This window comes from Chiloscyllium plagiosum, unplaced genomic scaffold, assembly GCF_037043375.1.
Source record: "Chiloscyllium plagiosum isolate Xiang-an unplaced genomic scaffold, Cpla_swu_hap1 HiC_scaffold_36, whole genome shotgun sequence".
Taxonomy (NCBI): Eukaryota; Metazoa; Chordata; class Chondrichthyes; order Orectolobiformes; family Hemiscylliidae; genus Chiloscyllium; species Chiloscyllium plagiosum.
The window spans coordinates 3,100,396-3,115,780 of record NW_028270174.1 but is presented as its reverse complement, the minus strand read 5'-3'; the positions used below and the strand labels follow the sequence as shown (position 1 = coordinate 3,115,780).

The 15,385-nt window shown below is 43.7% G+C and overlaps 1 protein-coding gene across 2 annotated transcripts in view; it reads right to left on the bottom strand.

Moving 5' to 3' along the window:
• Positions 1 to 8,573, bottom strand: part of pkd2 (polycystic kidney disease 2) — a 32,104-nt gene extending 23,531 nt beyond the window's left edge. Inside the window, exons 1-2 of one of the 2 annotated variants that reach the window (XM_043674498.2) lie at positions 7,958 to 8,573; positions 2,709 to 2,822 (exon numbers count right to left, since the gene is read on the bottom strand). In XM_043674498.2, the coding sequence (XP_043530433.2) occupies positions 2,709 to 2,822; positions 7,958 to 8,339 (496 nt within the window). In that variant the 5' untranslated portion in view covers positions 8,340 to 8,573. Of the gene's footprint in view, positions 1 to 2,708; positions 2,823 to 3,436; positions 3,657 to 7,957 lie in introns of those variants that run through there. The other variant, XM_087979865.1, reaches the window with a different exon arrangement.
• Positions 8,574 to 15,385: the final 6,812 nt, after the last annotated feature.

Genomic DNA, 15,385 nt, shown 5'->3' with positions numbered 1-15,385 from the left:
TTTTTCTTAAAAACACAGCAACTTACTATGACCTGGAATAGGTTGCCTTAAAGAATGGTACAAACAGATTCTACAGTAATTTTCCAAAGGGAACTGGAAATCTATTTGATTAGAAAAAGAATTGCTGGGCTACAGGGAAAGAGTAGTGAGATTGATGGGATGCCCTCATTCCTGATAAAGAACTCATGTTCAAAACATTGACTGTCCTGCTCCTTGGATGCTGCCGGACCAACTGTGCTTTTCCAGCAGTACACGTTCCAACTGGGATACCTCAAGAGTCAGCAGACAAGAAATGGTCTCGTGCACTGTATAATCCCACAGTTCTAAGTTTATCCTATTCCACATCAAATCATTCCCCTGAATCCGATCAGGTGGTTTTACCAGCTGGTTAAATATTTCAAGACGAACAATCTCAACCGATATAAACTTTACTGAATCCATCCTGAACACAAGTGAAATTAGTCTTTTTGCAACCAGAGGGTAGGTTCTAACTCACTGGAATAGAAATCTATGGGGTGGGGCATCTAACTCACTGGAATAGAAATCTAGAGGTTCAGACTAATGTGCTCACATGGATTCAAAACCCATTGGGACAGCTGACCACATTTAAATTACATTAATACACTTGGAATGTAGTCTCAGTAGTGGTGCCAATCTGACTCACTAACATCCTTTATGGAAGGAAATCTATTGCCCGCATCTGACCTGGCCTATGTATCACTCCAAAACTATAGCAATGAAGCTGACTCTTAATTGCCCTCAAATTGTCAAGCAAGCCACTCAGATCAAGGACAGTTAGGAGATAGGCAACAAATGCTTGCCTTGCCAGTGATGCCCACATCCCTCGAAAGAATTAAAAAACACATCAATTTCTATCCACCTTCAACAGCACAACTGCATTCTACAGAGAAAAAGAGCTGAAGAATCACAATTCCCCTTGAATAGTAAACAATTTTAAAGAAAAATGGAAGAACTGCAGATGCTGGAAATCAGAAACAAAAACAGAAATTGTTTGTAAATTTAGCAGATCTGACAACATCTGGGGAGACAAATCAGAGTTAACATTTCGGGTCCAGTGACCCATCTTCAGAACTCAGTTCAATTCTAAAGGGTCACTGGAGCAGAAACATTGGTGTGATTTTTGATCTCTGCTTTGTGGCTGAGGAGGATAATGGCTTGTTGATCTTTCCAAAAATGTTTGAGTACAGGAGCAAGGTAGTCTTACTTCAACTGTGCAGGGCATTGGTGAGACCACACCTGGAGTACTGTGTGCGGTTTTGGACTCCTGAACCAAGAAATGATATAATTGCCATACATAGTGTGCAGAGAAGGTTCACCACAGATTCCTAGGACTGTAGGTTTGCTGTATGAGGAGAGATTAGGTTGACTGAGCATCTTTGGAATTCAGAAGAATGAGAGTGAATTTCATTTAAATGTATAAAGTTCTGACAGGGTTGGACAGACTGGATACAGGGATCATGCTCCTCCCTGGACACTGACTCAGAACAAGGGGTCATGTCTCTGGATACAGTGAAGGTCATTTTGGACTAAACAGAGGTGAAATAAGGTGATGACCCTGCAGAATTGTCTTGTACAGAAAGCTGTGGAGTTGATGTCACTGAATATACTTAAGGAAGAAATAGATAGATTTCTAGAAGCTAAAGGTGTCAGTGGATATAGGGAGAGAACAGGATATGAAACAGATGATCAATCATGAAGGAGCAGGCTTGATGGGTCAAATGGTGTACTCCTGCGGTTATTTTCTATACTTTTTATTGCATATTCTGTAGTTTGATCACTTGTATGAGGGATGCCTCAGTCTTGGCTAATTATGATAAATACTATTATCTAATCTAGTGCACATTCAAACTTGTTGTGTAAATCCAACATTTTCTGCTTGTTGGAACACAAGCACATTTCTGCTTCTCCCTCCAACCCTAGGCCTAAATCTCTGGGAATGGAAGAAAATTATGAGAATCTCAGGATCAAGCAAACAACTGACCATCCATCCAAGCTGACCTGTCTCTAAACGAGCTGTGAATTCATAGTAACACTGCAGGTGGAATGAAATGCTGAATTTATACGGAGAGAAAAATACCTACACGCACAGAAAAGTGGAAAAAACCCTCAAAAAACCAGGGAAAAAAGTCCTGATAGAATGGCAGAATGGTTGGTACCGCTGTCTCATAGAATCCATGTTTGATTCCAGCCTTGGGCAACTGTCTGTGTGGAATTTGCACGTTCTCCTCATGGGGGGTCCAGTTTCCTCCCATAGACCAAAAATGTGGAGGTTAGGTGAATTGGCCAGGCTAAACTGCTGTGTGTGTGCCGGCTATGTTGGTTAACTATGGTAAATGTGTCGTTACAGGGATAGGATGGGAGTCTCAATGAGCCGAATGGCCTTGATCTACACTGTAGGGATTCTACAATTCTTTCCAATGATTTCTATTAGCATAACAGATGTAAAGCAGGCTCAGACATGAAACATTGCTGCTTCTACAATTTCAAAACTTCAATTAGGATATTCCTAACCTTTCTGAAATCAATGAACTTTTCCAAGTGTTGACCACAAAATTGAAAAGATTCCATTGTTATAAACAAATTTCAAAATTACCATATAGAGAACACACACCATTCGGAATGTATAGAACTCAAAATAATACCACTATTTCTTTTGGATCAGCTAAGCAACTAGAGATTCCACTTACAGACACACAAAATCACCAGGAAAATGCTATATGTCACCAATTCTCGCAGCATTCTCTTCAGGTATCTTTCTCTGCTCACAGGGTGATCCACAGTCAGTCGTGTTCCCCATAAAGCTTAAGATTGAATAAAACAGGAAAGCATCATGAACTTTTGTAAAATCAGGCTACACAAAATTCAGCAACATTAAGAGTTTCAAACAGTTATAAACCAGTATACCATTCCAAAGAGGGTTATTACAAAGCAAAAAGATTTAGACTTCAAACTTTAGAGCACAAATACACATAAAAAGATCAAATTCCACAAATGTTTAAAGTACCATAGTGATATAACTTTGATGAACCACAAAAGCAATTTTTGGATCAACCCGATCACTGCATGATGTATCACTTAACATTCTTTTGCTTTAGCATTTTGGATAAACTGCAAAACCATTCAAAGGTTTCCCTTAGCTATCAATGTTCCATCAGGATATTGCACTCTATCAAATAGCCTACAGTCGAATGAGCAACACATCCACTGACCTCCCCGACAATCAGATATTTTACATATATTATTTGCTCACGGGACTGAGCCAGCATTTATCGGTCATTCCTAAATGCACTATAGAAGGTGATTCCACTGAAGTATGTTTGGTATTTAACAATGGTACTTCTTAGGAGAATTTCTGGATTTATCCAAGGAAAAGACTAACATTTAATAAATTAAGGTAAAGCCGCTGCAGTCTTACCAGACAATAGGACTGTTGTCTCACAAGAGAGAGAAGATTGGCAGGGGAGAGGGATCAGGTGATGGGAGAGATTGAGAGTCTTTCATGATAATCTCGGTTGGTGCAGGAATTGAAAACACACTGTTGGTAGCACTCTACATTATAAAGCAACTGTCCAGCCAACTAAACTAAACAACCCCCAAACACTCAATATAACCACCGGTACAAAGTGGGAAATAGCTGTGTCAGGGAGCTGCAACTGAACAACAAAGCAAAGGTCACAAAATCAAAGTTTACATTAACAGATCACATTCCTACCAGCTGGGCAGACAGAACGGTTTCTTATGGAACCAAACACATTTCAATAATAACCTCAAAGTTTAACAATGATTCTAGTTTCTGATGAAATACAACTTTAATTTAAATTAGTGCTTAAAAAAGCCAAACATCCACTGCACCTGTCCCAATATGTACCTGCCACATACCTGCCAGTTAGGCATAGATGATTATTGCTGCATTAGGCCTGGCCTTTCCCTTCTGAGGTTTAATAGGGTTTTGGTAATGCCTCACCATTTGAACAAACTTCCACCCCAGCCTAAATCTGTTCCCAATAAGTCATAGAGGCTTACAATACAGTAAAAACAAAAGCCCATCGCCTCCACACCATTCAAAACAAAGCACCTGAGTATTCCAATCCCATTTTTGAGCCTTGACCCATAGCCCGAAGAGAGCAAGAGAGAATTTAGGGAGGGAATGCCAGAGTTCATGGCTCCAGACAACTGAAATCACAGCCATCAATGGTGGAATGATGGAAAATATGGGTTGCCTGACAGGCCAGAATTGGAGGAGAGCAGAGATCTCAGAGGATTATAGGAGGTTAGAGATAAAAGGGGTGGGGTGTAGGGACTGGAAGAGGTTACAGAAATAGTGAGGGGTGTAAGGATGAGAGGATCTTACAGATATAGGGACGGCTAAAGGGACTGGATGAGGTTCCAGGGATAAGTTGGGGTGTATAGGCTGGAGGAGATTACAGAGAAAGGAAGAAGTGTCGGGGCTGGAGGAGGTTAGAGAGATAGGAAGGGAGAGAAACCATGGAGGAATATGAAAATGAGACAGAGAAATTTGAAGTCAAGATAGATAGAGGCCAGGAGTGGATAAGGACATTCAGTTTCTGTCATAAAAGATACAATACATTTATTTTTGTTTGTTAATAGGATTTGGGTGTCACTGTCTGTGTTTGTATTTATTGTCCATTCCCCAGCAGCAGGGTATGTTAGGGTGGCATGGTGGCTCAGTGATTAACAGAGCTGCCTCAGTGCCAGGGACCTGGGTTCGATTCCAGACTTGGGTACTGTCTGTCTGGAGTTTGCATATTCTCCCCATGTCTGCGTAGGTTTCCACCGGGTGCTCTGGTTTCCTCCCACAGTTGGTTTCCATTTGATTCATTCTTCCTGCATTTCATTTTAGATTTGGCATATCATTAAATATCTGAAGCCTTTCTCTAGACATTAGACATCCAGGATTCAATACTCGGAAAATATGCAAAAGATTGAAATTCAGGCCGAGTGCTAAGCTTAAACTATCCCCACTGTAAGAAAAGTGCTTGTACTTTGAAGTAACTGATTGTAAGCACAGCACCATGGGGTTTCTGAGACACTTAAGGCAATGCAATCCAAGCTCTTCTTTAGTACAAGAGCAAGCACAATTATCACATTTTCAGATTCATTGCTTGGAACTTTCAATGTGCTAGGAATATATTTCTTCTCCTATACTCTGTGGCACAGCTTCTGTAAGCCAATTAGATTTTAAACATTTGTGGCAATTGTCACAGTTAACACTAAGAATAATGAATTTGATTCTATTGTGCGTTAAAACCAACTTGTGGAACACATAACATACTTTTACAAACTTTGTTCCAATTTTCAAGCCCAAACTATGAAAAGTCATTTTTATAAACTTTTTGAAAAGTAATGACAGAAAAGGTTACATTACTATTCACAAACCTCACAAAAGTGTTACAATGTTTAATGTCCAAACATTTTGCAGTGAAAGTTTGTTTGTTAAAGACATTTGCAATGAATGGTGAATGTAGAGCCAGGGGTCAGAGTTTCAGGATTCAGGATAGACCACTTAGGCTTGAGAAAAAAAAATCCTTATTCAAAGGGTAGTAAACCTACCGAATTCTCTCCCACAAAAGGTGGCAGAGGTCAAGTCATTGAATACATCTAAGAAACAGATAGACCTTTTTCAGATTTTAAAGATATCAAGGGTATGGGGAGAAAGGAGTCAAATAGCATTGAGGTAGAGAATCAACCGTGATCATATTGAATGGAAGAGCAGGCACCAAGTGCTAAATGGCTTACTCTTGCTCCTAACTTTTGTATGTTCCTATGTTAAAATCTGTTTCTAAATATTTATGAAATTATGTTAAAAATGATTTTGCATAAAGTTGCAAAACATTTGAAAACCACAGCACACTTCTCCAAACTTCAAAGGCAATAGTGTCATTTTAACTTTTGTTTGTAAATTTCTTTTAAAAATATACAAACCAGTGTATGGAAAGGGGTATGTTAGATATCCAATTTATCTTTGGAAATGGGGCTTGAATTTGTTCCAGAGTGGTAGGTCTTATCCCACATTGATTTTTTGTTGTTGTAAACAATCTTTTCTTCTGTAACATCCAGAGAAGCTTCACTAGGTTCATCTTAGATATGGAGGGAAGAAAATGGGAAGAAAATGAATAAGTCGAGCCTTTCCCATTGCAATTTAGCAAAATGAGAGGCATATAGAATTCTTGAGGGAGTTAACAAGAAGTGTGTAAAGGTTGTTTCTCCGTGTGAGAGATTTTAAAACCAAAGGGTATAATCTCAGAAATAAGGGGTCACACATTTAAGTCGAGATGAGAAGGAATTTGTAGAATTCTTTACCACTCTTATGGTTGGATCATCAAATATATTGGGGCAGCACATAACATAACTCCATTTGCCACCTCTGCAGTTTATTTATGTCTCTCTGTACCTACAACATCCTTTGTCACTATTCACAACTCTACCGACCTTAGTGTCATCTACAAATGTACTAACCCATCCTTCTACGTCCTCATCCAGATCATTTATACAAATGACAACAGCGGTCTCAAAACAAATCCTTATGGAACCCCAGTGGTAACTGAACTCCAGGATGAATATTTTCCATCAACCACCACCCTCTGGCTAGCTGAAAAAAGACAATCTCTGATCCAAACTGCTAAATCACCCTGAATCTCATGCCTCTGTATTTTGTGCAATAGCCTACTGTAGGGAACCTTATCAACTGCTTTACCGCATCCACCTGTTTGGTCACCATCTCAAAAGAATTCAATAAGGTTTGTGAGGTACAACTCCCCTTCACAAAATCGTCTTGACTATCCATAATCAACTTATTCCTCTCTAGATGATTATAATTCCTCTCGTATAACCCTTTCCAACACTTTACCCATAACCGAAGTAATGCTCACTGGTCTATAATTTCCAGGCTTATCTCTACTCTGCTTCTTGTTCAAGGGAACATTTGCTATCCTCTAATCTTCTGGCACTATTCCTGTAGACAATGACGACATAAAGCTCAAAGCCACAGGCTCAGCTATCTCCTCCTGGCTTCCCAGGGAATCCTAGAATAAATCCCATCCGGCCAGGGAACATATTTTTACACTTTCCAGAATTGCAAACACCTCCTCCTCCTTATGTGCCTCAACCAGATCTCAGTGCACAGGTACACAGACCCTTGAATGTTGCCACCCAGGTTGATAGGGTTGTTAAGAAGTCATATGGGTGTGTTAGCTTTTATCAGTAGAGGGATTGAGTTTTGGAACCATGAGATCATGCTGCAGCTGTACATGTTCTCCCTGTGTCTATGTGGGTTTCTGCTGGGTGCTCCAGTTTCTTCCGACAGTCCAAAGATGTGCAGGTTAGGGTGGATTGGCCATGCTAAATTTCCCCCCTAGTGTACAAAGATGTATGGGCGAGGTGGATTAACCATGGGGTTGCAGGGTTACAGGGATAGGGTGGGGGGAATGCGTCAGTGTGGACCTGTTGGGCCAAATGGCCTGTTTCCACACTTATCCTAACTATCCCTCACCCCCTCCACCTGCAGCTCCCCTTACACCAATCCCCAGTCCTGAAGAAGGATTACACCCGAAGCGTTGACTTCATCATCTCCTGATGTTGCCTGGCCTGTTGTATTCTTCCGGCCTCCTGCTTGTGTACATTCTCCGAGCCGCATTCCCAATGAAAGGCTTTCGCCCAAATCGTCGATTCTCCTGCTCCTCGGATGCTGCTTGACCGGCTGTGCTTTTCCAGCAACACACACTCAACTCTGATCTGCAGCCCTCACTTTCACCCACATTCTATGATATTGGAGGCTGAAACAGGAAGATTATGGGGAAAGGAAGCGAAGTAAGAGTTGAGGATTTTCAGATCATTCAGGTGAATGACAGAGCAGGCTAGATGGGCTGAATGGCCTGTTTGTGCTCCTGTGTTTTATGCTCTCGTTTGTCTCACTCACCTCGGGCTTTCTGCAGGAGGCTCTGGGGTAGGGCTGCCCGGAGCTGCTGCTGCTGCTGTGGCTGGTCCTCAGGACCAGGACCAGGGCCGGGGCCGGGGCCGGGGCCGGGGCCGGGGCCGGCCTCTCCCCGGGTATCGGAGCCTCCCGTCCCGCTGCTGGGGCTGATGCCGGCCCAGTCCAGCTCCTCATCACCGGGCTCGTATCCCGGGTTCTCCCGGCTCCAGGCCTGGCGGGAGGAGGCCGAGTCCGGAGCTCGGATCCGCCGCATCTCCAGTTGTTCGGTTCCCTGGGTGCGGGACCCGGCAGCTGGGGTGAACCGGCCTCCTCCTCCTCCCCCCGCCGGTGCTGCTAGCGGCGGCTGAGGCCGCACCCGGGAGCTCATGGCTCGGGCCCGGGCTCCTCACTGCCAGCCCCAGGCTGCGCGTCGCCCCTAGCAACCGACTAGGCCGCAGGCTTCCCCTACTCCCACAGCCGGCCTTTCCTTCGCTTTTCTTCTTTATTCCCACCGCGGGAGCAAATCAATCCGAACCCGTCATTCTCGGATAGCAGACCCTCCCCCACCGCCGGGTTACAGATAAATCAAAACAAACATCCCGCTTCTCTGAGAAATTTAGGCCGCGGCTTCCCCTCCCGGTCACAGGCCCCAATCCGGAGGTGGGCCAATCACAGCCCTGCATTGTTAGGTGGGCGGGGCTACCGTCACCGCTAGCCAGTCGGATTCAAGTTGTTCGCCGCTAAGACCAATCAGCGGTTGGTACCACCCAAGAGATGGGCGGGAAATAGACTCACTCAATAGTCGTCCGGCTCCTGGGCGAATAAACCAATCACTACCCGGATGTCGGATGAGTTAATTGATCGGTCTCTGATGGGCAGGCCTAGTGACCAACCATAGCCGGAATCCTGTCAGAGGCGGGACCAAGAGCCGATCAACCCTATCAGCTGCCAGTGATTGATGGGCCGTTTGACCAATAATATTCCCAAGTGGTCGGTGTCCCAATGTGCAGGTAGTAAAGGAGACCATTCAGCCCGTCGTGTCAATGCTGGCCCTCCCTGCCATAAGTGTTGGTGCAGCCGGCGACGCCTACATCCCAGGAGTGAAGTACTTCAAAATGCCCTCTCGATTTCAGTAATGTTTTCAACAAGGTCCCTCACGGTAGACTCATCTAGAAGGTTAAGATGCATGGGATCCATGGTGATTTGGCTACATGGATTCAGAATTGGCTTGCCCATAAAGGGGAGAGGGTAGTGGGGGAAGGGTGTTTTTTCCGGCTGGAGGTTTGTGACCAGTGACATTCCGCAGTGATCCGTACTGGGACCTCTGCTGTTTGTGATAATATATAAGTGACTTTGGTGAAAATGTAGATGGGTGGTTTAGTAAATTTGCATTTGACGCCAAGGTTGGTGGATTGTGGATAGTATAGAAGGTTGTCAAAGGAAACAGTGGGATATACATCAGTTGCAGATATAGGCAGAGAAATGACAGATGTAATTTAATGTGGGTAAGTGTGAGGTGCTGCACTTTGGGAGATCAAAGGTTAAAGGAAAGTACACAGTTAATGGCAAGACCCTGAACAGCTTTGATGTACCGAGGGATCTTGGGGTTCAAGTCCATAGCTCCTTGAAAGTGGCCATTCAAGTAGATGGGATGGTTAAGAAGGCGTATGGGCACGCTTGCCTTTATTGGTCAGGGAATTGAGTACAAGAGTCAGGATGTAATTTTGTAGCTTTATAAGACTTTGGTTAGGCCACACTTACAGCATTATGTTCAATTCAGGTCACCACGTTTCAGGAAGGATGTGGAAGCTTTGGAGAGGGTGCAGAAGAGGTTTATCAGGATGCTGTCTGGATGACAGGCTATGAGCTATTAGGGGAGGCTAGAAAAACTCAGGTTGCTTTCTCTAGAGTAGCGGATGCTGAGGTGAGACTTGATAGAAGTCTATAAAATTATGAGATGTGTAGATAGAGTTGATGGCCAGAATTTCTTTTCCCCAGACTTGTAATGTTTAAAACTAGGGGGCATGTAATTAAGGTAAGAGGGGGAAAGTTCAAAAGAGTTGTGAGGGGCAAGTCAATTGCACACCGAGTGGTCGGACTCTGAAATGAGCTGGCAGGGTGGTGGTGAGGCAGATTCAATAGGGACATTTAAGGGGCTTAGATAAGACAGGAGCGTTTATGAAACTTTTGGATAAGCACATGAATGTGCAAGAATGGAGGGATATGGACCAAGGGCAGGCAGAAGGGAGTTGTTTAATTTGCCGCCATGTTTGGCACAACATTGTGGGCCGAAGAGACTGTTCCTGTGCTGTATTGTTCTATGTTCTATGAATATCTCATTGGAACCTGCCTCCATCACATTTTCAGACCCTAACCATTTGCTAATTTGCAAAATACTTTAAAACTGTGCCCTCTAGTTATGGATTATTTTACAACTGTGTATAATTTCTTCCTACCACTCTGTCCACACCCCTCATGATTTTGAAAACTCCATCAAATCTCCCCTCTGCCTACTCCTACTCAAGAACAACAGTCCCAACTTCTCTAATCCTTCCTCATGACTGGTGTCTCATTTGTGAAACCATTCTTGTAAATTGCTTCGACACTCTCTCCAGTACATTCATGTTCTTCCTGTAATAAGGAGGCTATTCAGTCTCTCCTATCAAGCCCAGCAGTCATTGGCTGAATATTTTCGATTATCTTTTTAAGTAACATTTATTGGAGGAATAAATTCTTCTAATATATCAACTGACAACAGTACACAAATAATCTTTGAGTGAACCATCTAAAGAGATCCCATTTTATCCATTGATCACCATTCAAATTTCCCCTTTCCAAATATTGATTAAATTCTCTTCTTAATGTTATTGCTAAATCTGCTTTAGCCATCCCTTCAGAAGTTCATTAAGAATGAACATCTCCTCAGTCCATTGCCTTAACTCTGTATCCCCTCACTACAGACTCTCCCAGTAACGTGTGCCTGTCTGTGTGTGTGTGTGAGAGAGAAAGAATTGTGTGTGTGTGTGTGAGAGAGAGAGAATGTATGTGCGCAGTAAACAGTCATTGCCTTCATTTACCAGGAGGATGCAGTATCTACCAAGACATTTGTATCTGAGGCTGCTTTTGCAGAGGCAGACAGCACATCCACATGACATCCAGAGCTGAGTGAGAATCTCAGTAAGCAAAGGTCAGCCTTGCAATCTAAGCAATCCGTACTTTCTATTCGGAGCAGTAACCAGACAGCTTTTCCACCAGATAGCATTTGGAGTCTCTTATCAGTTAAAGGCCCATCTTTCATCAGCAAAAACTATGACAACTCTTATTAAAGGCAATTTTCAATTCTCAAGACAGTGGTGACTTTGCATGGGGGTTACATTATGATTTTCTAAATATCCTGCTCTAACCTCCTCAATAATGGTTTCTAACAATGAAGGATGTTTTCTGTCCCTGCTTTTCCTGAATAAAAAGCGCGACAGTTATTTTCTAACTGCTGGGACATTTCCAGAATTGAAGGAATTTTAGAGGATTATAACGAATGTGTTGACAATCTGTGCAACCACTTCTTTGAAAACAGTATGGTGTAGTCCATCTGGTCTTGGGTACCTGCCAGCCTTTAGCTGCAGTCATTTCCCCAGCACCATCTCCCTGGTGATGGTGATTGTTTGAAGTTACTTCCTTCTGCTTCACATCATGATTTTCAAGTATTTTTGAAAGTAAGATGTAGGAGCAGGATTAGACATTCTGTCCATCGAGTCTGTCCATCATTCAACCATGGCTGAACTGTTTCTCAGCCCCATTCTCCTATCTTCTCCCCAACCAAGAACCTGTCTATCTCTGTCTTAAATATACTCAATAACTTGGCCTCCACAGCCCTCTACAGCAATGAGTTCCACAGATTCACATCATTCTGGCTGAAGCAATTCCTCCTCATCTCAGTTCTAAAGGTTTGTCCCTTCGCTTTGAGGCTGTGCCCTCTGGTCCTAGTCTCATTAGTGGAAACACCTTCTCCATGTCCAACCTATCCAGACACCCCAGTATTCTGTAGCTTCCATGAGATCCCCCTCAGCCTACTCAACTCCATCAAGTACACATCCAAAGTCATGGAATCAGAGAGATGTACAGCATGGAATCAGGCCCTTGGGTCCAACTTGTCCATGCCAAAAAGGTAATCTATATTAACCTATTGGCCTATATCCCTCTAAACCCTTCTTATTTGTACATCCATCCAGATGCTATTTAAATGTTGTGATTGTACCAGAATCCACCACTTCCTTTGGCAGTTTGTTCCATACATGGATCTCTCTCTGAGTGAAAAAGTTGCCCCTTGGGTCCCTTTTATATCTTTCCTCTCTCACCCTAAACCTATACCCTCTAGTTCTGGACTCCCCCACCCCAGGAAAAAGACCTTGTCTGTTTATCCTACCATGCCCCTTATGATTTTATAAGTCTCTATAAGGTCACCCCTCAGCCTCCGATGCTCCAGGGAAAACAGCCCTAAACTATTCAGCTTCTCCCTATAGCTCAAACCCTTCAACTCCGATAACATCTGTAAGTCTTTTCTGAACCCTTTCAAATTTCAAGAGTCCATTCAACACTTTCAAGAGTCCTTGACCGCTCCTCATATGTCAAGGCTTTCATCCCCAAGATCATTCTCATCAACCTCCTGTCGACCCCCTCCAATGCCCACCACTTCCTTCCTTAGATATGTTTGCCAAAACTTCTCACAATGTTCCAAGTGCCATCAGACCAGAGTCGTATACAGCCTCAGCAGTACATCTCTGTTCTTGTATTCTAACGCTCTTGAAATAAACGGTAACATTGCATTTGCCTTTCGAACTGCCAACTGAACCTGCACGTTAACCTAAACTAGGGTCCTCAAATCCCTTTGTGCTTCAGATTTATGAAGCTTTTCCAAATTTACAAAATTGCTTCTATTGTTCCTACCAAAGTGCATAACCTAACACTTTACCACTGTGGATTCCATCTGCCACTCCTTTGCCCACTCTCCGAGCCTGTCCAAGTCCTTCCTCAGCCTCCCTGCCTCCTCAGCACTACCTGCCCCTCCATCTAGGTTTGTATCATTTGTAATCTTAGCACCAGTGTCCTCAGTTCCTTCATCCAGATTGTTAATGTATAACATGAATAGTTGTCCAAATGCTGATTCCAGCAAGGTCCACTAGTCACCAGCTGCCCACTCTCTGCCTTCTGCCAGTCAGCCAATCATCTCTCCATGTCAGTACCTTGCCCCTACCACCATGGCCTTTTGTCTTGTTATTCAGCCTCCTGTGTGGGACCTTATCAAAAGTCTTCTGGAAATCCAAATATATCACATCCACTGGCTCTCCTTTGCCTAACTTGCTTGTTACCTCCTCAAAGAATTTGAACAGATTTATCAGCCATGATTTCCCCTGGATGAAACTGTGTTGCTTCAGCCCTACTTCCAAGTACTCTTATAATGGATTCAAAACTCTAACCAAGGTCAGGCTTAACCAACGTATAGTCTCTTGTTTTTGCCTCCCTACTTTCTTAAACAGGGGTGTTCCATTAACCATTTCCCAGTTCACTTGGAACCCCCACTGACTCCAGTGATTACTGAAAGATCACCACCAATGCCTCTACAATCTGTGTGCATTTATGTACAACATGGCTTGGAAAGGGTAGACGCTAGGAAATTGTTTCCGTTAGGCGAGGAGACTAGGACCCGTGGACACAGCCTTAGAATTAGAGGGGGTAAATTCAGAACAGAAATGCGGAGACATTTCTTCAGCCAGAGAGTGGTGGCCTGTGGAATTCATTGCCGCAGAGTGCAGTGGAGGCTGGGACGCTAAATGTCTTCAAGGCAGAAATTGATAAATTCTTGATGTCACAAGGAATTAAGGGCTACGGGGAGAATGCGGGTAAGTGGAGTTGAAATGCCCATCAGCCATGATTGAATGGTGGAGTGGACTCGATGGGCCGAATGGCCTTACTTCCACTCCTATGTCTTATGGTTTTATGGTCTAACACCCTCAGGCCTGTATTGACTGTCCCCCTTCTCATCGTTGTCCTCTTATCTGCTGTTCCTGAAGTTAGGTTCCTGACTGTTTCCATACTCTCTGCCCTATTACCTGTTCTGGAAACTTCCCCTCACCACACACTATTTGGTTTAAAACCCAATTCCTAGCCCTAATTATGCAATTCACCAGGAATCCGGTCCCAGCCTGATTCAGGTTGACGCCATTTCATCAGAACAGCTCCCTCCTTCCTCAGGATTGGGGCCGATGTTCCTAGAATTTGAAGTTGTTTCTCTCACACCAAACTTTGAGCCACACGTTTATCTCTTTAATTACCTCAGTAATCTGGAGGTTATTACCTTTTCAGTTCTGCTTTTTTATTTAGCCCCCTAGCTGCTCATATTCCCTCAGCAGAAACTCTTTTCTCTTTCTACCTGTATCGTTGGTACCCATGTGGACCACAACAACCGGGTCATTCCCCTCCCATTCCAAGTTCCTCTGCAGCCCAGGTGAGATATCCTGGACCTGGGCACCAGGCAGGCAACACAGCCTTCGGGACTCCTGATCCTGGCCGCAGAGAACAGTTTCTATTCCCCTGAATATACTATCCCCGATTACAGTTACATTTCTCTTTTCTCCTCCCTCTGGAATGGTTCCCTGTATCACGGTGCTATGGTCAGTTAGTTCATCTTCCCTCTCCAGCCCAAACTCTCACCCACACAGGGGGCAAGAATCTCAAACCTGTTAGACAAGCTCAAGGGCTGAGACTCCTTCAACACTACCCCCTCGATCCCTCTACTTGCCTCGCTTGCAGTCACACCCTCGTGTCCCTGACCACTGACTGAATTTGAGGTTGTTAATCTAAGGGATGTGACTGCCTCCTGAAATGCACCATCCACCTAACTCTCCCTCTCCCTGATGTGTCGCAGTGTTTGAAGCTCAGACTCCAGCTCATTAACTCTGAGCCAGATTTCCTCAAACAACCAACACTTGCTACAGATATGGTCGCCATCAACCACAATGGGCCCCAACAGCTCACACATCGTGCAGTTACATAGAGACATTTTCTATGTTTTGTACAGTGAAGAGCAGACTGACTCAAACCCCTCAGCTCTTTCCAGCTTTTCCAGTGTCACATCCTCAGTCTCATTCTCTAGAATTCCATTACTAGAGTCATGGAATCATGAGGCCAAAGAGTGATGGAAACAGATTTCCCAAACTAAACTATTTCCATTTGCCTGTGTTTGGCCCATATCTCTCTAAATCTTTCCTACTAGCTTTAGTAATCCTTCCCTATTTAAATACCTGAAGAAATTCTTACCATCTGTTTATATTCGTTGGCCTTTCCTTATGTTCTGCTTTCTGCCTTTTTCTGCTGTTTCCTCCTTTTTTGCAGTTTCCTTGCTGACTGTTTAAAATATGACTAATCCCCTGACCGGTC